General features: G+C 47.5%; 1 protein-coding gene across 1 annotated transcript; it reads right to left on the reverse strand.

The window, feature by feature from the left end:
- Positions 1-580: 580 nt before the first annotated feature.
- Positions 581-23,330, reverse strand: LOC146185826 (uncharacterized). Its single transcript, XM_084607923.1, has 3 exons — positions 23,220-23,330; positions 18,470-19,411; positions 581-622 (listed from the first exon to the last, which is right to left on the reverse strand). The coding sequence occupies exons 1-3, from the start codon at positions 23,328-23,330 to the stop codon at positions 581-583; spliced, it is 1,095 nt and encodes a 364-aa protein (XP_084464049.1).
- Positions 23,331-23,591: the final 261 nt, after the last annotated feature.

A 23,591-nucleotide genomic window follows, 5' to 3' on the forward strand; every position in this document is an offset into this window, starting at 1 on the left:
TTTTTTCAAATTGAGCTGTGGCTGCCTTAATCAAGGCACGTAAACAAGCAGTGAAGGCGCAGAAAGTTAAATGGGAAATGTTTAGAAAACAACGACATCATCAAGATAATACGGACGTTTCTTATTTCATCCTGCTCACAGTTTTACCTATAATTGTCTCGAAAGTGGCTGGGGAAGCTGAATGGCGTTACATTAAATTCACACAGTCCTTCGGAGGCGACGAAGGCTTTTTTTGACCGTTCAGCGAGTGCCATCGCCACTTGCCAATATCCGAAGCATAAATCCAACAAAGAAAAGAACTGTGCTCCCCGCAAGCAATCTAGCGCGGTGTCTTTTCGTGGCGGGGAATAAACACCTTTGCGTGGGATCTCATTTAGGCAGCTGTAGTCCACATAGAACCTAATTTGCCATCTTTCTTCACCAGAACAACGGAAGATTGCCAGAGGCTAGGAGAGGTTTGTATGATTCCGCATCGAAGCATGTCGTATACACTGTCATGGTTGACGCGGCGCTAAGTGGGCTCGTGTCCTGTGGGCGATACGCGGTACGGTTAGTGCGCAAGGTAATGCACACACCTGTGTCAATTGCTTGAGAGGCGACCAGCGCATGGCACATGGAATGCCTGCAAAGGACAAAAGAAGCACTGCAGCATGCAGGGCCTCTATCTGGTTACGTTGAGCGGGTGGAAGGTTGAGAGTCATGGCAGAATAAAGGACGTCAACAGGAAGTGTATTAATATAAGTAGCACAACACGTCATGGCAGCGACGTGGGAAATGGCAATGGGATTGGAGAAATCGTGGGTGAGCATGGTACAGCTCCTTAATGTGTCTAAGGCATTCACCGTGAAGGAGAGCTGAAGGACAAGGAAACGGGTCGGAGGCGTGGATGACAGAGCGACCATCGCAAATCATGTGAACTGCGAAAGGAAGAAGGTGGGGATGGCGGGTGTGGCTGCGGTGGGTGGAAAGAGGACATGGATAACGAGGCAGAGTCAGAACTGAGAGGAACGAGAGCAAGAAAACGAGAAAGACATCGGAGTATTCAGCTACACGGAGCGCACAGGCACAAGGAAATATCACACACGGGGAAAGTGAAACACTAACGCGGTTGCAGTCCATCACAGCACTGTGAATCTATAGGACGTTGAACTAGAAGATGACGACGTGAAAGTACTCGCATACTGCAATAAGCTCGACGAGATACGCGGCGACTTATATAGAATCTTGTGCTATGCCATCTGCGATTGTGTTTATGAGCTGCGAATTTGCAGTGTGGAGCAAAACGCCATAATTCCGCGGTGTTACTTTGGTAATCTTATGGTGGAGGGGATCACAAACGAAGGAAATGAAAGTGCCTGTATCCACCAGCGCGAGAGCAGGAACGACTTCCCCGGATACGCCAATCATATTTGTGGTAGGAGACGGAGACTGAACGAGTTCGCAAAGACGCACTTCGTAATTATCTCAAAAATTACTGGCCTCAGTTCGCCCCTTGGATGTGAGCCGGTGGCTGGATCATCGGTGAAATAGGATGTCGGGGACGGCATAGGTGACCGGTGTGTTGGGTACTGAAGGCGAGATGCAGGCGATTCAGAAAGATGCTGAACATGGCTGGCTGGCTATTGTATCGGTATGGGTGAACATCGTTCTCGAAAGGGGGGATTGCTAACGACAAAAACGTCTGACTTCGCCCGGAAGTCAGAAAGAGTAGCAGTTGAGGTGAATGCTGTCGGTTAGCCACGAATCCGTAGTGTGTCTTCGGTATCGGGAAAACGAAGCTGACATTCGAGGCACGGGAGGGGGTGGAGAATAAAAATTAGGGCTGCTGAAGAAATAGAGCTGGGTGAAGAAGGAAAAGAAAATGCACGGGCCTGCTACTGGCTCTGTAGCTTAACCACCTCCGCTGCCTCGTGCAGACAGAAGAGAAAATAGAGAAGAAAGAAAAGGAAGAGGCAGAGAAAGAAGCGCGCAGCAACAACAGCCGTCGTCCACCACCGAAACGCTGGCGGGTGCAATGACGGCCCACAACAGATAAAAATTCTGTGGCAGGCTAGCCCCCGCCGCAAGCGGCGGTGACCCACCCCTCCCAGCCCCATCTGGGGAGTACTGATTTGTCACGCTATCAGCGCACGTTATCGGGCACACTTGCTCTATGGACACCTGATTTATAGGGAGGGAAAGGCGCGGTAACTGTCTCACTTGTTTTCTGTGGACACCTCAACAGCGCATTAAGGTAAGGGAGGAAGGTACATCGCATGTAAAGATCCCTAGGTGGTCGAAATAACTGCGCAGCTCTCCACTACGGCTCCTCTTTCTCTCTTTACACTTTCACTCCCACCTTCCTCCCTTCCCTTAATGCGCTGTTGAGGTGTCCACAGAAAACACGGAAGACGGTTACCGCGCCTTTCCCTTCCTATAAATCAATCAATCAGGTGTCTATAGAGCCAGTGTGACAGATACTGTGCCCTTCCCTTCCCATGAACCAACTATTATTATTACTTTCAAATTGCGCGTCAATCTCTTCCTATGCCCTTTTTCGGCTCTACTTCCTGTTGCGTAAAGTCGCACTAATTGACTGATTTAATTAACCATTTTAATATTTGATACATTGAAATGTGGTGCCAAGCTATTCGCTAATGAGACCATTTTCACCTTTACTTTTTCATACTTTGCCTCTAATTATGTACCTAATTAACCTATCGCCCTATTTATTTTTTCGCACACACTACACCACCTTCTATCGATTGACACTGCTTGTTAACCTCTACGACTTCTCAATTACTCACAACTGCTGCGGACACGATTTTACGTGTTTTACTTTAATTAACTACCTAATTATCTTGCCATAGTTATTATTTTGGACAAAACATTACGTCACCTCAGCTGCTGCGGACAACTTTAACATTTTTTGCCTGTAATTAATTACCTAATTAATTTATTGACCTAAATATTTTTGCAGCGTCATTACGTCAGCCTCTATCGATTGACACCAATGACTAACCTCTACCACTTCTCGATTACCCGCAACTGCTGCGGACACGATTTTGCAGACGCGGTCTGCGGTCAGAAATCTGTGAACATAGCGAAGTAACGCTTTCACTTTAATAAACTCTTTGCAGTGGACGCCTCGCGGTTGGTTGTGGGAACGCTGACGTAAGAGATTAGTTGCCTCAAAACGACAAAGCACGAGCGGAGGGCGACTTGGCAAAACACGAGAGGAAAAAGCTTTCAAAATCTTTCCGGTCAGAGAAAAGGCACTCAAAATGCATTGGCAATCTCAACCTCTTCTAAGCGATCTCACGTATTATGACTAGCTGGCTTGGTCTACTTCTACATTGCCAGCTTTTCATCTGTATTACTCTTGGATTCTGTTTCGTTCGAGTTATAGCGCTCCGGTTTCATGCGAGAAAATAAAATTGGATGCCACTTGAGCAAGCAAATGCGACGAATGTAGCAAATCCAATTTGAAACGAATTGGCATCCTATATACATCGTGTCTTCTTGTTACAATGCGGTGATAATTTAGACAAGGGATCACTATCAATCCCTTGTAGCTTTGGCTACGTTGAAAGGCGTATAACCAAATTACAGAAACCGAAAATGACAGGAAAGCTGTTTCATATAGCAGCACTGTTGTGCATCTGCAAAGTACTCAAACTGCTAAAACTGTAATAGGCTCCAGCTCGCCCAACTGGCTGAAGAGGCTGCTAGGACCCAAGACTTCCTAGCCTGCATCTGAGGCGGCGGCACCCGCCCCCTGACCTGCGTGTCGGGGAATGGGTAGATCACCTTATACGGTGGACATTAAAGTTTAGTCGGGGAAGGGGGGGGGGGGGGGCAGGGGGCAGATCAACTTATCCGTTCGACATTAAAGTTTAGTCTATCTATCTACTTTTGCGGGGTAAAATAACGCAAATTGACAGAAAGGAAATCGAGAAAAAAGGTCAAATGACGTGCAATTGTGTGTACACATGCAATAAATGTGCAGCCAGCGAAGTTTAAATCAATCACATTTATTCAAAGGGTTCATCGCGTAAGCACATCTGTTTGGCGTAAATGTTCTATGTAGGTGCAAAAATGCACTTATAAAGTTTTTGTTTGCATATTGCTAAAGTTGTGTTTGCAGGGTACCTTTAATCTTATGTTTTAAATGAAAATTCTTAACCTGCGCTTGAATTCGGGGGCTCTCGTTTCCGGAGTGTAGTTTAAATATTACCTTAGTGATTTTCATTTCATAAGCCGGTCCTGGACGTTATTTTAATGCCAAAATTCAGAGAACCCATTCAATTTTCAGCGCAGCTTCTTTGTGTATTGAAGAAAACATCTCGAGCTAGTTGGTTCATCACAGAGCAAAACAGCGCAAACTTCACAATGGACAGAGAAGGGCAGACGCCCTTCTCTGTCCATTGTGAAGTTTGCGCTGTTTAGCTCCGTTCTTTGTGTCCCAAACTCTGCCTCAGAAAGCTAAGGCTTCACAAATTAGTAAATAAATTCGGGCATCCGGATTGTTGATACGCTTTATCAATCATTAACTGCGTAAATTCAGTGAGCTGATAGCACTGTATCTATTATTTTCCTCCGCTGTAATGCTGCGGTCTCTGTCTTCCATACGCATTTATATGTTTTTTTTTTGTGTGTGTGTGTGTGTCGTGAATAACAGCGTTGAATTGTTTTCCGAGGTGCTTTCAGATAACAGCAGTCGGAACCTACCGTTACGTATCGTCGATAATTGGGCTTTTAACATGCCGTGCACCCAAACTTATTCTTGGTTCGTTGCTCAGTACTTCTGTATGTGAAAAATATTGACGTCCGCGTTTATGGAGATATTCACGAACCAAGTTACTACCCAAAGAGGCATTTCTTTTTAGCGGAGTAAATAATTTGAAGTAGTTATCTGCGAAACTTCTTGCTTCTAGTTTGCTGTGGTCCTTGTGAGACCACGCAGCACTGTTTTTCATGTCGCTTTCAGGTATTTCACAATTTTTACAACAGTCTGTCAAGCAAAAACTATGCCGCCGTTTTATAACTGGGTAAATACCGAAGAGTAAAAAACCAGGTAATTTTTTTTTTTACCTGAACGACATCTTTATTTGTCGCCTATGGATACGAAAATGCTAAGAAGAGTGGGCGTTTGGAATAAAGATTTTTGCGAAATAAATCAAATTGTGTGACATGTCTGCCTAAAGGAAAAGTAGAAGCGTCAAGTCAAAACTTTTCTAGCCCGCGCTCGGTTTTGATGTTGCCGTCTTTCGCCACGCTTACAAGCTCCTTTGAAGCATGGTGGGTGGCGAAGTTCCCATCAATTCTCCGAGAGCTCATTATTCTCAGCTTCTCGACCGTGAAGACAAAGGAGGCAGCGCGCACTTTGCTGCCACCACCGAGAGCATAGGCCTGGCAAACTTCCGTTCACATAGGAAGCAGTGCTCGTCGGCGATGAAAGATAGGACTTTCCACCGCAGCACTTCTTGATTTTTCTCCAAGAGAAAGGTTCACTGCTTCATTAGCTTACTATAGTGACACCCAAACCATATTTTGTCAACGAAAGTTTTCTTTCTCTAAGCTAACCGGCTTTTGGCACTATTATTCCGTTCGTTACCGTAAATGATTCAATACGGGCATGCGCATGATCTAAAAACAAGTCGGTGGCGTAATACATGCAGTTCTAGACTCAGTTCTAGAAAAGTCTCAGATGAAACTTGCGGATGTTTTGCACAGCTAGGTATATAGAACTATGTGAATTCCATCATTATTGCCCCCAAATTCAGTTGACAAGTGTTGCTAGGAAACATTGAATAATTCGTCATAAGTGGACATTTTCTCACTTTATTAGGGGGAAAGCCTTTGTTGGCTCATAATCTCGTTCGCAGATGTTACACTTTGTGGTCACCCTAGGTCACGTGATGCCACCCAAGATGAGGGCCATCATCGCTCAAGGTAGGCCACCCTGGGCCCACGCCCCCCAAAGGGGGACGTATTAAGGCGTTACGTGAGAGGCGGTAGCTGGCAGCTGACGTGGCCGAGCACTAACTGTACGTAAGGCTTTCTGACAATACGCTTGGTAGGCGCTGCCAACGCGGGCCTCTCCTTTCATATGGGAGGGTGATATCACAATCAGCCTGCCAAGACCCTTGCAGTCACGTTATCTATAGGCCACACAGGCATGTCCATACGACTCAGTTAAAGCGGGGCTTTATTTGTTGGCTGGTAGCGTAGGCTGTCGCGTTATACCGATCCAGGCTTCCATGTCGCGCCTTTCATTTGGCCTTCCTCGAACAGCGCTCCACACAGCCTACAGAAGCACAAGCAGTAAAACCAGAAATGAAGGAAGTTTAAAACAAAGGCTTTCGCCTTATTGCACTTTAGTTGTCCAAAGTGCCACACAATGTTTATTTTTTGGCAAATGCTTTCCTTGAAGTCTCCTCATGCAGTGGTTTACTGGCGCTTCCTGAGCAGAGGTGCTCTGAAGAAGCAAATAAAGTTATTAACTGTAGAAAGTTCAAATCGAGTTAAATGTTTAGGGATTCACAAGAAAACGAAAACGAGTATACTTGGCCTTTCAAAGAACACAACTCTGGTTAAGCTAATATGTGTTCAGAGTCCAGACTTGAAGCGCTCTTCGAACATACTTATTAATGTAGCCAATAGGCATCGATGATAAGGAAAGCTTCAGTTCAGTTCAGTCGTTCAGTCGTGTCCGACTCTTCGTGACCCTATGAACCATGTCACTCCACGCTTTCCGGTCTCTCACTATCTTCCTAACATCACATAATTTCATCTGCAGTGCCTCGAGGATGCCATCTAACCATCGCGTTCGCTGCCTACCCCTTCTCTGGCGACCCTCAACCTTTCCCAACGTCACACGTTTCTCCAGCGACTCCTCTCTTCTCATCAGATGACCAAAGTAGCTGAGCTTTAACTTTAGAATTTGACCCTCCAATGAGCAGTCAGGGTTTATGGTCGAAAATATCGACTGATTTGACCTTCTGGCAGTCCAAGGAACTCTCAAGGGTCTTCGCCAGCACCACAATACAAACGCGTCCATTCTTCGGCGGTCAGCCTTTTTTACAGACCAACTCTCGCATCCCTACATCACAGCTGGAAAGACCATAGCACGAGTTATATGGATCTTGGTTGGCAGACTAATGTCTCTGCTCTTTACTAGGCGGTCAAGGCTAACCATTGCTCTCTTTCCCACAAGCAGGCGTCTCCTAATTTCATGGCTGCAGTCTCCTTCCGAGGTAATCTTGGAGCCCAAGAACAGAATATCTGTCACAGCTTCCACTTCTTGTCCATTGATGCTCCAGGACTTGATAGGGCAAGACGCCATGATCTTTGTCTTTCTAACGTTCAGTTTAAGCCCAAACTTCTCACTTTCTTCTTGTACGCGCATCAGAAGTCTCTTGAGTTCCACTTCACTTTCTGCCATTAAAGTGGTATCATCCGCATATCTAAGGTTGTTGATACGTTTTCCAGCAATCTTCACTCCATCTGAAGACTCGTCCAGACCGGCCTTCCTCATGGTGCACTCTGCATATAGGTTAAATAGGCAGGGCGACAGTGTGCAGCCTTGCCTCACTCCTTTCTCGATCGGAAACCAATCAGTAAGACCATGCCCAGTTCTGACTGTGGCCTCTTGCCCTTCATGCAGGTTCCTGAAGAGACAGATGAGGTGAATTGGAACTCCCATTTCTTGGAGAGCTTGCCACAATCTGCTGTGATCGACGCAGTCAAACGCTTTCGCATAATCAATAAAGCAGAAGTAGATGGGTTTCTGGAACTCTCTTGCTTTTTCCATGATCCAGCGAAGGTTGGCAATTTGGTCTCTAGTTCCTCTGCCCTTGCGAAACCCAGCTTGCACGTCCGGAAGCTCCCGATCCACATACTGCTGCAACCTACCTTGGAAGATTTTCAACATCACCTTGCTAGCATGCGAAATAAGCGCGATCGTGCGGTAGTTGGAACAATCTTTGGCACTGCCTTTCTTTGGAATGGGGATGTAAACTGACCTCCTCAAATCCTGAGGCCACTGCAGGGTTGTCCAAATCTTCTGACATAATGTATGCAGAATGTTAACAGCGTCATGGTTGAGGTTTTGAAGCAACTCAGCTGGAATGCCGTCAATTCCGCTAGCTTTGTTCTTAGCAAGGCTGGCAAAGGCCCATTCAACTTCACTCTTCAGGATGCCCGGCTCGAGATCAGTAATCACAACCGTCTTACGTTGGGTTTGCACATTCGGGTCCATCTTGTACAGTTCTTCTGTGTATTCCTGCCACCTCTTCTTTATCTCTGAGGCTTGAGTCAGGTCCTTGCCTCGTTTGTCCTTTATCACGCCCAGCTTAGCAAAGAAGTATCCTTTGATATCTTTGATTGTCTTATACAGAGCTCTTGTGTTCCTTAATTGGCTGTTGTCCTCAACTGCTTGCCACTGTATGTTCAGGAAGGCATTCTTATCTCTCCTTGCTATTTTCTGAAAATCCACATTGAGAACCTTGTATGTATCTTTCTCTTTCCCCCATAACTTTTGCCATCCTCCTTTCCTCAGCTATTTGTAAAGCCTCTTCAGATAACCAGTTTGCTTTCTTGCATTTCTTTTGCTTTGGAACTACCTTAGTAGCAACTTCTTGTATTATATCACGAACATCAGTCCACTTCTCTTCGGGCTCTCTGTCTTCTAGATCTAATTCATGAAATCGATTCCTCACTTCCACAGCATATTCTAATGGAATTTGATCCAGATCATACCTGAAAGGCCTTCTAGTTTTCTGCGTTTTCCTCAATCGAAGCTTAATTTGGCAACAAGAAGCTGATGATCGCTGCCACAATTGGCCCCAGGCCTTGTTTTTACGGCTTGTATAGCGCTTCTCCATCTCTGCCGGCAAGGAATATAACCGATCTGATTCCTGTACAGACCGTCCGGTGAAGTCCATGTGTACAGGCGCCTCTTGTGCTGTTGAAAATGAGTATTCGCTATGGTCAGGTTGTTTTCTAGACAAAACTCTACTAGCCTCTGCCCAGCTTCATTTGGCTCGCCAAGACCGAACATGCCTATAATTCTGGGTATTTTTTCACTCCCGACCTTATCATTCTGTCTCCTATGAGAAAAACGACGTCCGATGATGGGGGGCGGTCTAAAAGGCATTGTAGGTCCGCATAAAATCTCTCAACGTCAGCTTCTTCATCAGTAGTGGTTGGTGCAGAGACTTGGATAACTGATATGTTGAAAGGGTGACCTTGGATCCGAAGTGAAATCATTCGGTCGTTTGTGGGGTTGTACCCTAGCACTGCTTTGCCCATTCTTTTGTTTACTATGAGAGCGTCCTCATTCCTTCTCCTGGATTCGTGCCCACAATAAAAGACATAATGGTCGCCGGAGTTAAATTCTCCTACTCCGGTCCACTTGAGCTCGCTGATACCCAAGATATCAATGTTCAATCTGTCCATTTCTCGCTTGACGACATCCAGTTTACCTTGCGTCATAGATCTTACATTCCATGTTTCTATGTGATATATCTCCTTGCAACATCGGACTTTCCGGTCGCTTCCCGACACATCCACAACTGAGCGTCCTTTTGGCTTTAGCCCAGCCACTTCATTCGCCCTGGAGCTACTAGGAATCGCCCTTTATTCATCCCCGGTAACATGTGGGACGCCTTCCAACCTGGGGGGCCCATCTTCCGGCGCCATATCATTAATGGTATTGTGACTGGCCATAGGGTTTTCTTAGCAGGAAATACCGGAGTGGGTTGCCATTACCATCTCCAGGGAATCACATTTTGTCAGAACTCTCTGCCGTGACCTGTCTATCCTGGGTGGCCCTACACAGCAGAGCTCACGACTTCATCGAGTTTCGCAAGCCCCTCCGCCACGATAAGGCAGTGATCCATGAAGGGGAAGGAAAGCTTAGCGGAGCGTAATAAGTTTCTTTGTTTGCTTTGATCTTGATCGCTGGGGAATTATTAGCGTGATGTTGTAATTCCCAAAATAACCAATTTCCGAGTTAAGAATTACTACAGGTTGCCAGCGGAATACTAACTAGCCTCCACATTGATGCGGCGTGTGGTGCTCTTTATCGGCATGTCGTTTTGATTCCATAGGCAACATAAACAGGGAGAAAGTGAAATGTAATAGGGAGGAATATAAGGAGCGTTCGCATACCTGCGACCTTCATCTTACGGTCACATTTTTAGGTGAGACTCGTGGCAGTAAAACATTTTTCATATATGCTGCAATGGGGAGGAGCTTGATGCTGGTGGTAAGCTCGCAAGGGTACGTTAAACCCATCATAAATGCACACCTGCTGCAATAGCCCTAACGCTAGACTATCGTGCGTGGCTTTATAAAAGCCGTGCATTCGAGTCCCAGTGCGCCATGTAATTGTTTTAAGGAGTGAGCAGTTATAGTGAACACACTGCAAACCGTATCTTTTATGAAGTCCGTTTAAGGTTATCAATAGAGATGGTCAGGAAAGAAAGAGAATGGAGAAGGTGGCAATAATACAAACAAGCGAAGTACGTCGAAAAATGAAGGAACGCTTTTACTGGCAGATAGAGGAAAACCAAGCAAAACTTCAGAGCATGGCGGCTTTATCTATATTTATTGATATATATTTCCCGTCCTTTATCGCCACTGGCAGTGGCTGGACTTAAGAGGGATGTTATGGCTGACAAGAAAGCCTGAAGGTGTTTCTCGCCCTATGGCCTCATTAGCCCGCTCCTAACTTTGCGTCAGTCTTCCTCACCCCCTGCAATTTTCGCAACTCGGAAGCGGATGTTCTTGGCAAGAGGGAGGTTAGCTGAGGTTCTCTCTGCCAGAGGACGGAAAAACGGAATGCCAAGAGAAAAACAAGTTCGCGTGATTTTCGCTAACGCTACCACCCTGCAGTCCAACGGAATGCGAAGGATCACCGTCGCTCTCGAAAGACTCGACGTTGGCGTAGACAAGCGCAATTTGTTTTACGCGACGTAATAAGAGTCTCGCGTCGCGGAAAAGCCAGCTTTACCGTCGTCTATCATGGTGTTGTTGACCATGAGCGAATTGTTTAGATTGGTTGAGAGGGTCGAGACGTCACAGCTGCAAGACCTCGCCTGAGAAAGTTGAACACCTAATAACGTTCGTTTTAAACGTGACCTCATGCGTCATAGAGTTTCTTAGTCTTACCTAGAGGGAAAGCTGTGCTGCCGTCTATGGGAGTTTACATGGCGTTTCCAAACGGCCAGTTCAGCCACCATGGGCGCTCAAAGCATCATGGGCCGGAGAGCTACCGAGTGCAGAACTACAACTTTTGGCCAAAACTAATGCAAAGATAAGCGTTGTTTTACCGTAAATAATGTCCTAAGATTGAATATTGTGACCATAAATTGCAAAAAGAGAGAGAAACAGCATGTCAGTGTGATATTTATTCAATATAAGCGAGGGCTCTTTCTCCTATTGGCTTAGTTTTGAGCAGCACAAATACCAATATTTCGCACTTAATAGGCAAAATTTGAAACAGAAAAACGTTATAAAAATATTTATGGTTGTGCAATCACTTAAGGAAGTTTTTAGTGGCATTTCGGGAAACAAAAACCATTTATTGGCGACGTCTGCTTTTGCGCCTTCGCTACTATGGCTTTCGCGGTCTACGTACCCACCTTCAGATGATCATTATGACGAAAAAGAAACATTGCAGTAACGCCACTCCACGTACTCGAGAAAAACCGACTGCCCCGCAACAAGTAGCACACCGGCCCATGATTCTTAACGCGCCCATGGTGGCTGAAGGGCAGCGCCCTCAGCTTTCCCTCTAGTTAGTGTAAGGAACTCTATGTCTATGCGTCGAATGAAAGTGATTTAAAAGGGACACAATTTGTGAATAAAGAATCGCCGAATGTTGCAATTGATGAAACATTAAAATAAATCGGTTTCGACTTACGAAAATAATTGTATGTTAAATTTGGGCTTCTAACAATAACCTTTGAATTGCGAATCATACAGGAAACCGGCAGTCAATGCCACACAATGCAAGCGTTGTTCATTTATATGGCAATACAATTGCAAATGAAAATCCGTAGGAGGCACTTAGGTCTCTCCTAAAGGCGGTAAGGCAATTTCCTGCATCTCATTTCACTCAATTGTTGCTTTGTTTCCATTCATTTGCGTATTTTCTGTTTCGCTTTTTCTTTTTTTTTTGCTCCATCTTATCTTTTTCTTAGTCTGTTTTCTCTTATAATGTTTCTACTCTATTTGGGTTGCTTTTTTCTTTGTTTGCTGGTTTTACTCTTTTCTTCTTTTTCACTACTTTTTTCCTCTTTTCCTCTTCAGTGACTCTATCCGATGTTGTAACGTAATTACGAGGCCTGACATTAGAGCCTTGCAACATTTTCGCACGTTTCTTGCAGAATTGTGATGCATTTTGCATAATTCCGACGCCCGTGGTAGTTTTCAGGTTGCACACTATGTCGACCTACGTAGTTATTTTGATGTTTAATTGGTTATTTTGCCTCTGAATAATTAGCTAATTACTACATATGAGTTAAATATTACACATAATAGACACCTTTTTCCTCCTCTGAATCATGCAGCCATTATTTTGCTAATAAATAACGTCATTATTTTTCAGGGACAATGTAGCACCCTCCTCGGATAGCCACTTTCTGCGCACACTCATGCGGGCTTAAAGGTTTTTGACTTAAAATTTCAAACATACCAATCCACATCTCAAATCGTTTCGCTGCAAAATACAAGCCTGCTACACATCCACACTCCAACACAGTCACCAAAATCTAGATTCTGGAAGCACTGCATATGCACTCAGATCTAGTAAAGAGGTTCGTCGAACCCAGCTTACACTTATCGCATCAAAGCACACTACTCTAGTAACACTGGAGTCTATGGTCGTGGAAGTTTGATATGAGGATCGACCATTCGTCTGTTCTGCAAACCGAGCTGTCGGGTCAACATAAAGAGAATTCGGAGTATCAGAATTGTATGGTGCAGAGTATATGAGTGTTCTGATGCGTTGGATTTGACACGCCCCAAAAGGAAATAGCACCATGCACAGAAGAAATGAATTATTATTGTCTGTAGCTGTGCAGTTATATTAAGACGGAATTTCGCAATTTATACCACAAACATCTAAATGTTGAGCCTTGACAGACTCAGTAACTGCCTCAGCCTTCGTCCTTCTGGAGAGTCTGTACAGGTAATCCAGAGAAAGGCACGCGGTATGTCTCGAAATTCTGTAAATAATAGCGACTCCTCATGAGGCAGTCTTATAGGTAAGGCACATGAGCACAGAGGCGCCTGATTAGCACAGGAACAAACAGCGGGTGGTGAGGGGGGTGCTAAGTGGAGTAGAACTTTTTCACTCATTCTCAACACGCAAGGCATGGTTGTTTGGCTAGGGAACAAATGGGAGTTTAAATGCATGTCGTGTGGTATATCCCGTACAGTGGTACCTTAAAGTGCATACTAAACAATACATATATAATTAAACAGGAAAGATGCCGCCGATGTATACTTTCCTTCTGAGCTATACCGGTAAGCTGCTAGTCATAATCTGCGAGTGCTTGCCAAATGCGCTCCTTCTCAATCTTATGCTCCTTGATATTTCCTTTTCATGGCCCGCATCTGTGGTTACTACCTGTCAAATGTAGACATATTTGCACGCTACTTCCAATACTTTGCTACCTAACGTAAACTGATGTTCCTCCCCTAGGCTGTTGAACCTTACTTTAGTCTTCTGCATATTGATTTTCAAGCCTGCCTTTCTATTTTTCCTGCCTAGGTCATCAATCATTATTTGCACTTCATCCCCCGAGTTGCTGAGCAAGACAATGCGAGTAGCAAGTTGCAGATTACTGAGGTATTCTCCATCTATCCTACTTCCTAACTGCTCTCATTCCAAGTCTCTGAATACTTCCTCTAAGCAAGCTGTGAATAGTGCTGGGGAGATTGTGTCTCCTTGCCTAACACCTTTCTTTATGGGAATTTTGTTACTTTCTTTATCCAGAACTATGGTTGCTGCGCAGCCGCTATATATATCTTCCAGCACTTTCACGTACGGCTCGTCTACATCCTGATTTTGCGATGCCTGCATGACCGCTTTAGTTTCTACTGAGTCAAATGCTTTTTCGTAATCGATGAATGATATGTATAAGGGCTGGTTATATTGTAACGTAACGTTGCACAGAAGGCGCTCTGGCACTCTGGCACCGAAGAACACCAACAGCCGGTCAGGGCAGCACAAAAGCGGAGCACCGTTTCACTTCGTCGTCTTCTCCGAATCGCCCGTTCAAATCTTCGTCGTCTATAAATGGCATGTGTCATTGCCCCCCTTCTTGGCAGCATCGCCTCGATGCTGCGAATGCTGCTTGATGCGATGAGCTGACAGATAGTATGCTAGGTTGGTATGGGATTCCACAGCACAAAACGGGGCGCCATCAGTCTTAAGATGAGTCAGCGGGGCGATCGTGGTAGGGTTTCATCCGGATGACGTGTACAACATCAGTGAACTTGCGTCGTCTGCGGCTTGAGGGATCTTGGGTCGCGGATTCAACTTCGTAGGTAACGTCGCTGAGGCGGCGGAGGACACGGTATGGGCCGAAGTACCGGCGCAGCAATTTTTCAGAGATCCCACGATGACGAACGGGCGTCCAAATCCAGACATAGTCTCCAGGCTCGTAGGCAGCGAAGCGCCGTCCCTTGTTATAACGGTCAGCGTCTAGTTGCTGTTGTAGGTATATGCGCTGTCTTGCCAGCTGCCGCGCTTCTTCCGCACGCTGAGTAAAACTAGCAATGTCCAGGTCGAGCTCATGTTCGTCGTCGGTGTATACGGGCAGCATTGTATCAAGTGGAGTGGTCACTCGACGGCCGAAGACAAGCTCGTAGGGTGTCAGCCGCGTCGTCTCCTGAAGTGCCGTATTATATGCGAACGTGCCACATGGGAGGATTTGATCCCAGGTCTTATGCTCTATATCCACGTACATAGACAGCATGTCGGCCAGAGTTCTTATAAGCCGTTCCACCAAGCCATTAGTTTGCGGGTGGTATGCCGGGGCCCGTCTATGGCTAGTATGTGTAAGGTTCAGTACAGCCTTAGTCAGGCGGGCCGTAAAAGCTGCCCCGCGGTCGGTAATGACAACAGCCGGAGCGCCATGACGCAACACGATGTCGTGGACAAAAAACTCTGCTACTTCGGTGGCAGTTCCATTTGTGAGCGACGCGGTCTCAGCATATCGGGTCAAGTAGTCTGTCGCGATAACAATCCAACGCTTTCCATTAGTTGACTTCGGGAAAGGACCAAGAAGATCCATCCCCACTTGTTGGAAAGGAGTTTGCGGTGGAGCGATCGGCTGAAGAAATCCAGCTGGTTTCACGGGTGGAGTCTTTCGGCGTTGACAGTCACGGCAGGTTTTAACGTAAGATCGCACTGAAAGTAATAATTTCGGCCAATAGGATTTCTCCCGAATTCTTGCAAGCGTACGACTAACTCCCAAGTGGCCGGCGGGCGGTTCGTCGTGACAAGCGCTCATGATGTCAGGCCGTAAGTGCGTAAGTACTACGAGTAGAAATGACTCTCTTGATCTTTCAAAATTGCGCTTGTAGAGAACTCCACTTCGTAAAGCGTATGACTGCAAGCCACGACAAAAAACAAGCGGTACTCTACCATCGCGTCCTTCCAGATAATCGATGAGCGGCGCCAGCTCCGGGTCCTTAAGTGTTGAAGGTCAGCCATATGGGTTTGGGTAATGACCCCAATAAAGGGAAAATCGTCGGCGTTTTCCACTGCAGTGGAGTCCAATGGCGCGCGTGACAAGCAATCCGCATCTTGGTGTTTATGTCCCGACTTATAGACAACAGTAACGTCATACTCTTGAAGACGGAGGCTCCAACGAGCTAAGCGTCCAGACGGGTCTTTAAGGCTTGCCAGCCAGCACAAGGAATGATGGTCGCTGACAATATGGAAGGGTCGTCCATACAAATATGGTCGAAACTTGCTGATGGCCCAGATTACCGCAAGGCACTCTTTCTTCGTTGTCGAATAGTTCGCCTCCGATCGTGAGATTGTTCGGCTCGCGTAGGCGATAACCCGTTCTACTCTGCCTTGCCACTGAATGAAAACTGCGCTGAGGCCAACGTTGCTGGCATCAGTATGTACGTCGGTTGCGGCGTCTTCATCGAAATGGGCGAGTATTGGGGGTTTGTGTAGGCGGCTTCTAAGCTCCTGGAAGGCTTGTCCTTGATCGTCTCCCCACAGGAAGGGTATGTCTTCTCTGTTTAGTGCTGTCAATGGTTCAGCTATCTTAGAAAAATCTTGGACGAAGCGTCGGTAGTACGAACACAGACCTAGAAATCGTCGAAGTGCCTTTTTGTCGGTGGGGAGTGGAAAATTTGACACTGCGGTAGTCTTCTCGGGATCAGGGAGAACGGCCTGTGCGCTGACAACATGGCCGAGGAAGCGTAGTCGCTTGAAAGCAAAGTGGCATTTCTCAGGCTTGATCGTTAGTTGCGCACCTTTGAGTGCTTGAAGCACGATGCGCAACCTGTCCAAGTGTTGCTCGAAAGTAGGCGAGAAAATATCATCATCTAAGTACACCAAGCCCGACTGCCACTTCAGACCTGATAACACCGTGTCCATCATACGTTGGAACGTGGCCGGTGCAGAGCAAAGACCAAACGGAAGCACATTAAACTCGTATAGGCCGTCGGGCGTCACAAATGCCGTCTTCTCTCTGGTTCTCTGATCCACCTCGATTTGCCAGTATCCGCTTTTGAGGTCTAATGAGGAGAAGTACCGGGCATCGCGTAGTCGGTCGAGGGCATCATCAATCCTGGGCAGCGGACAGACGTCCTTTTTGGTCACGTTATTTAACTTTCGGTAATCGACACAGAATCTCAAGGTGCCATCTTTCTTTTTGACAAGGACCACTGGCGACGCCCATGGGCTTGTCTAAGGCTGGATCACGTCGTCCGCAAGCATTTCATCCACTTGCGTTTTAATGGCGTCACGTTCCTCAGGAGAAACCCGGTACGGGCGCTGGCTTACCGGTAACGTGGTCTCATCGGTGATGATGCGGTGCTTGGCGACAGGAGTACGACCGACCTTAGAGCCTGTGGCGAAGCAATCTGCGAAATCGCTCAGAAGAGCCGAGAGAAGATTCCTTTGATCGGGCCTCAAATCGGGGCAAATTTTAACGGTTTGCAGAGCCTGACAAGCTAGGTGCGGCCTCTTCTTTAGGGTTCGCTCCGGCGGTGCATAAATGAGGTAAGGCAGTAACATCGTGAAGGACGGCAACAGCCGTGTCCTTGGCGAGATGCCGCATCTCCTTAGCAAAATTTGTCAGGAGGATAGTAGCACAACTGTTCTGGAGTTGTACGAGTCCTCGAGCAACGACTAATTCCTTCTCGAGTAGTAGCGGAAGGTGCCCATCCGCGATGCCCTCGTAATCGTGGAACAAATCATGCCTTACAAGAACCAGCACACTAGAACGTGCCGGAACCCTCACGTCATCGTCGACTATACGCAAAACGTTCAGACCCGGATCTTCGTTTTCAATGCGCGCCACGGCTCGTTTCGTCGAAAAGGAATCACGCGCTTCTTTCAGGTCAATGACAGCGCCGTTGGTCTGCAGGAAGTCTAGACCAAGAATCAAGTCTTTCGAACACTCAGGAAGCACGATAAATTCTCCGACATACACAAACCCACGGATGCCGACCCGCGCTGTACACTTGCCTGCAGGTTCAATCAAGTGACTTCCCGCCGTACGAATTTTCGGGCCGGACCAATGTGTCAAAACTTTCTTCAATTCTCGGGCGAGACCACGGCTCATTACTGAATAATCGGCACCAGTGTCGAGTAACGCGGTGACATCCACTCCATCAATTGTTACACATAAATCGGAGGTAGTATGCCGGACGCTGTCGCTACCTGACACAAGCGAAATCTCGTCGGGTCGGCCTGACGATGACGGAGGATCTTCACATTTCCCGACATCAGCGACTCTGCCTCCGGAGGCCGCTGGTATTAGTTTTTCCGGCCAGGGCTGGGAGAGCGGCGTCGGGAAGAGGTGGGACTTGTCGAACGGTTGCTCGTCGGGGACGTAGACCGACGCTCTTGGTAACCGGATGTGACGGAGTACAGTCGCGCTGCAAGGTCGCTTGCAATCTCATTAGGCCGTTCTGCATTCCGAGGGTAGAGGCCCTCCGAGGCGAAACCCCGCATGTTAACGCGGCGGTACGGGCACGCCCGGTAAAGGTGACTGGCTTCACCGCAATGATAGCACAGGGGCCGACGGTCCCGGGGCGGCCGCCATACTTGACTTCTACGGGGTCGCTGGTAGATTGGCGGAGGGGAGTAGCGAGGCCCCATGCGACTCCATGCGAGGTCCTCCATGCGAGGACCCTGCGGCTCCATTGCTGGAGCTGCGGCGTTGATACTATGGTCCGGCGGGGGAGCCTTACGTAGGACGGACGCGTAGGTGGGCCTCGCATCGAGCGTCTGGTGGGAAACGCGCTGCTGGGGAACGTCAGCAACTTGCTCAGCCGCCATATGCACCTCGTCCCGGATGACTTCAGCCAGTGAAGGAAAAGGTGTTGTGTTGCAGGGCATCCGGAGCGCTTGCAGTTCCTCCCGCACGACAGAACGGATGAGATTTCGTAATGCGTCCATGTTGCTGCCGACCTGCACAGGGGGTGCGTCGGACCCAATGATGTTCACACCACGGTTATACTGACGGGCTCGGTGCTGCAGCGTTGTCTCCATGGTCGCTGCCTCGCTGAGAAACTCCGCCACAGTGCGCGGTGGACTGCGCACCAGTCCCGCGAAAAGTTCTTGTTTAACGTCCCGCATCAGGTGACGCAACTTCTTATCTTCTGGCATTTGTGGGTCTGCACGCTTGAAAAGGCGTGTCATGTCCTCAAAAAACATACGCACGCTCTCGTTCTGGTGTTGAATGCGCGAGTGTAGTGCAGTTTCTGCTCGCTCCCGGCGGTCGGCGCTAGGAAAAGTGGCTTTCAAATCACGGCAGAAGGCTGCCCAGGATGGGAAGGAAGCCTCATGGTTTTCAAACCATGTCCGTGCAGACTCTTCAAGTGCGAAGTACACGTTGTGGAGTTTACGCTCATCAGTCCACCCGTTGTAACGAGCAACTCGCTCGTAGTTCTCAAGCCAGTCCTCGGCGTCCTCGAACACGTCGCCATGAAAAGAGGGGGGTTTTCGCGGCTGATGGCACAGGATGTGGGTGGGAAGCCTGCTCTCAGATGTCATTGCAGCAGGTTCTACGGCCGTCTGAGGGTGTGTCGTCCTGGTAGCGGCAGGAAGGGGACCGAATCCAGGGGGCTCTCCATGTAGGCGGCGGCTGAGGCGTTGATGTACGGGGGTAAGCTCCGTATTGACAGGTTGATTATGCAGGACTGGATCGATACCCAGCACCTCCACCAGATTTGTAACGTAACGTTACACAGAAGGCGCTCTGGCACTCTGGCACCGAAGAACACCAACAGCCGGTCAGGGCAGCACAAAAGCGGAGCACCGTTTCACTTCGTCGTCTTCGAATCGCCCGTTCAAATCTTCGTCGTCTATGAATGGCATGTGTCAATATTCCAAGCAACTTTCTATCACCGGGTTGTTGGTATGGATATAATCGATAGTAGAGTACCATTTACAAAACCCTGCTTGATTATTTGTTTCATTTTTGTCTTAGGTTGTCCTTATTTGTTAGCGATTACCTTAGTAAATACCTTTTACGTAACAGCCTCTAAGCTGATTGGTCTGCAATTTTTCAGTCCTTAGCGTCTACATTATTATGAATTAAGATAATGTTTACATTCTTCTATGGCTCCGGTACCGGTGATGACACTAGCAGTGCTTCTACAGAGTGGTCAGCTTTCCCAGAACGATATCCCCCCGTCCTTAAATAAATCTACAGTTATCTGATCCTCTCCAGTGGCGTCCCCCTCTTCATAGATTCCAGTGCTTTCTCAACCTCGTCATTCGTCACTGGCGGAACGTCTGACTGCTTTTCCCTACCGCCAATCTCATTATTGTCCTCACTACTTTGGCTACTGTAGGGATCAGTATAGAACTCCTCAGCTGCTTTGCTTGTTTTGTTCATATTCGTGATGCCGTTGCCCGCCTCGTCTCTTAGCGCATACACCTGGTTTCTGCCTATGCCCAATTTCTTCTTCATCGCTTTAAGGCTTCACTCTTTTTTTTTTTTGCAGCATGCTCAGTTTTATTCATGTTATACTGCCTTATATCGGCCACTTTACGCTTATTCTTTGATGTATATTCTTTTAACATTCTTTGAGGTTTGAGATCTCTGTCAATTCTATCTTGTCTGTTGGATTGTAAGCTTTTATACTTGGGCGCTTCTTAATAAACCTTTTCGTCTCCTTAGACAGCTTACCGGTATTCTCTCTAACTGTCCTACCGCTTACTTCTACAGCGCACTCAGTAATGATATCTCTGAAATTATTTTCATTGCTTCTAGGCTAATGTCGTCATCCTCGGTTGGAGCTGAATATTCTCTAGCGAGATCCTGAACTCCTCTGCCCTACCCCTCATCGCTAATTCGTTGATGGACTTTTTTTTTACTAGTCTTTATCGTTCCTTCTTGAGATTTACACTATTTCGAGACCTTACCATCTTGTGGTCACTGCATCGAACTTTCCAGATTACCTCTACATCCTGCATAATGGCGGGGTTAGAACACAGTATGAAGTCAATTTCATTTTAGTCTCCCCGTTAGGAGTGTTTCATGTCCACTTCCGGTTCTTCCGTTTGCTGAAGAAGGTAATCATGATTCTTAATTTATTTCGCTCGGCAAACTCAATTAGCAATTCCCTCTTGCTATTCCTAGGGCCAATGCCATAGTCACCCACTGCCTGGTCTCCTGCCTGGTTTTGCCCTACCTTGGCATTGAAGTCGTCCATTAGTGCAGTATACTGCCTCTTTCTTTTCCGCATTGCCGATTCTACATCTTCGTAGAAGCTTTCAACTGCATGGTCATCATGACTTCATTTAGGTGCGTAGGCCCATACAACTTTCAGTTTATACCGCTTATTAAGCCTAATGAAGTACTCACCTATAGGACTGAAACGTGGAGGCTGTTGAAGAGGGTTCTACTTAAGTTGAGGACAACTCAGATGGCTATGGAACGAAAAATGCTAGGGTAACATTAAGGAATAGGAAGCGTGCAGAGTGGGTCAGAGAAATAACTAAGGTTACTGGCATTCTAGTGGAAACCAAGAAGAAGAAATGGGCATGGGCAGGACATGTAGTGCGAAGAGAGGATAACCGATGGTCGCTTAGGGTAAAAAACTGGATTCCAATAGAAGGAAAGCATAGCAGGGGGCGGCAAAAAGTTAGGTGGGCGGATGAGGTTAAGAAGTTTGCAGGCATCAAGTGGATGCAACTAGCACAGGACCGGGTTAAGCAGAGAAATGTGAGGGAGGCCTTCGCCCTGCAGTGGGCATAGCTAGACGTATGATGATGTTGACGATGCAGTAGACAGGAATCCTGGCCCCTATGGCATCAGACACTGAAAGCATGCCTTAAGTGTCTCCCTAACATTTCGTACCGTAGCGAGAATCAGATCATCGTCGCAGCGAGAATGTGTTGCGGCGTGCTAAGAAATCTTCGCAGCTGCGACAGCGGTGTCGGCGACAAGGGACTGAAGGTGGAGATTTACCTTTTAAATTTCCGCCTCCGACCAAGTTCGTACTAGGAGCCCCTCGCTCCATAGCTTAGGAATAGTCAGCATGAAGAAACTGCCGGCCGGCCGCCAATTGACCTGGATGTAAACACTAGGCGATAAAGGTTTCGAGTAGAGCCATGCTTGACAAACATATATGCGAAATGCCTCCAGAGCTGGAAAGTAAGCTGAGAACTTGAATCAGGCCGGGTTTGCTTTTTACCATTGCACAAATGTTAGAGCCAGTGCTAATATCCGAGTAAATAAGCTCAGGTCTCATTGGTACATCAAGAAGACGATCGTCTGTTATAAGACATAGTATCTTTATATTGTAGCGGACAACAGGGCAAGACGTGAACGACAGGGCTAAGCTGTAGGAGCAGGCAGAGTTCCGAACACAGCGCGCGAGCCGACTTCAGTGTCCTCTTCTTCTAGGCGCACTAAGAACATAGGAACACCAGGTGGCATTACTCACCCTCTTAAAAAAGAAATCAGAGACGGAGCGCGAGCGATGGTCAATGCAAACGAAAACAAAGATCAGCACATGGACAGAGTAGATAACGGCTGCAAAGTAAGGTGTCCTACGCGGCAACGAAACAAGCACATATCACACTGCCGCGTGAAATAGGGCTTCATGTTGACAACGTGCACAACCTCGGAGCATGGTTGCCGACGCGAGGGCTTCACAAACCCGCTGGAAAAACTTCGTATGTCACTTCCGTGACACGGTGCACAACTTCGTAAGATCAGAAGTAACGGTAAATAATTGTGTCACACAAGCCGGGCCGACGCACCGGGGTCCACACCTAAACTTGCTCTCCAAGATGATATGTGACTTGTCGATGACGGAGGTTGTAGCGGCGTGCATCCGCGCCCTGCTGTTGTTGAATGTGAATGCGGGCAAGTTGACGTGCTTCCTCAGCGTGCTGAGCAAACTGCTCGACGTCTAGCGTGAGTGGATGATCATCTGTGCAGATCGGAAGCATGGCATCCAACATCGTCTGAACGTCACGTCAGTAGACTAGGCGAAATGATGTAAAACGCGTCGTCTCTTGGGTGGCCGTGTTGTAGGCATATATGATGTAGGAGCGAATCTCATCCCAGGTTTCGTGCGGCGAGTCTATCTACATTGCGATCATGTCAGCGATGTGTTTGTTGAGTCTCACCGTGAGGCCATTTGTCTGCGGGTGATATGCAGTGGTTTTTCGGTGGTTGGTATAACTAACCTCAAACACGTCGTGCGTGAGCTGTGCCGTAAACGTGGTGCTTCGATCGGTGACTGCTAGGGACGGTGCGCCATGACGCAACGCGACTTGCTGCATAAAGAACAGCGATCTCAAATGATGTGCCACGCTGCACTGCCTTGGTTTCCGAATACTGCTAAGATAGTCGGTCGCGACTATAATTCATTTGTTACCGACCGATATCAGTGGAAATTGGCCCAGAAGGTCGATGCCGACTTCGTCAAACGGCGTCCGAGGTGGATTAATAGGTTGAGCAAACCCGCGGACTTGAGAGGCGGCAGCTTTCGACGTTGACACTCACGGCAGCCTCTGACGTAGTGATGGGCGGCGTCGGAAAGTTTAGGCCACTAATAGGCCTGACGAACTCGAGCGAGTGTGCGTGCAAAGCCCAAGTGGCCGGAAGTGGGCTCATCGTGGGAAGCAAAAGGATATCGGCGCGACGATCGGCCGGCACAACGAGAAAGTGCGCTCTGTCAACAGTGCTGGAGTTTTTCTTGAATAAAACGCCATTCCAAAGACAGAATGCAGACAGGTTCCTTCCAAACTGGCAGGGACGTCAGCAGCGCTACCCTCTAGGTGGTCAATTACAGGTCGAAGATCTGGGTCAACTCGCTGTCGGGCCATTATGTCTAAGGCATTCCCTGGTCCAAGAAAACCTCTATCGTCATCCTTG

The sequence above is a fragment of the Amblyomma maculatum genome, chromosome 6 (genome assembly GCF_055883805.1).
Source record: "Amblyomma maculatum isolate TAMU_Amacu chromosome 6, ASM5588380v1, whole genome shotgun sequence".
Classification (NCBI taxonomy): domain Eukaryota; kingdom Metazoa; phylum Arthropoda; class Arachnida; order Ixodida; family Ixodidae; genus Amblyomma; species Amblyomma maculatum.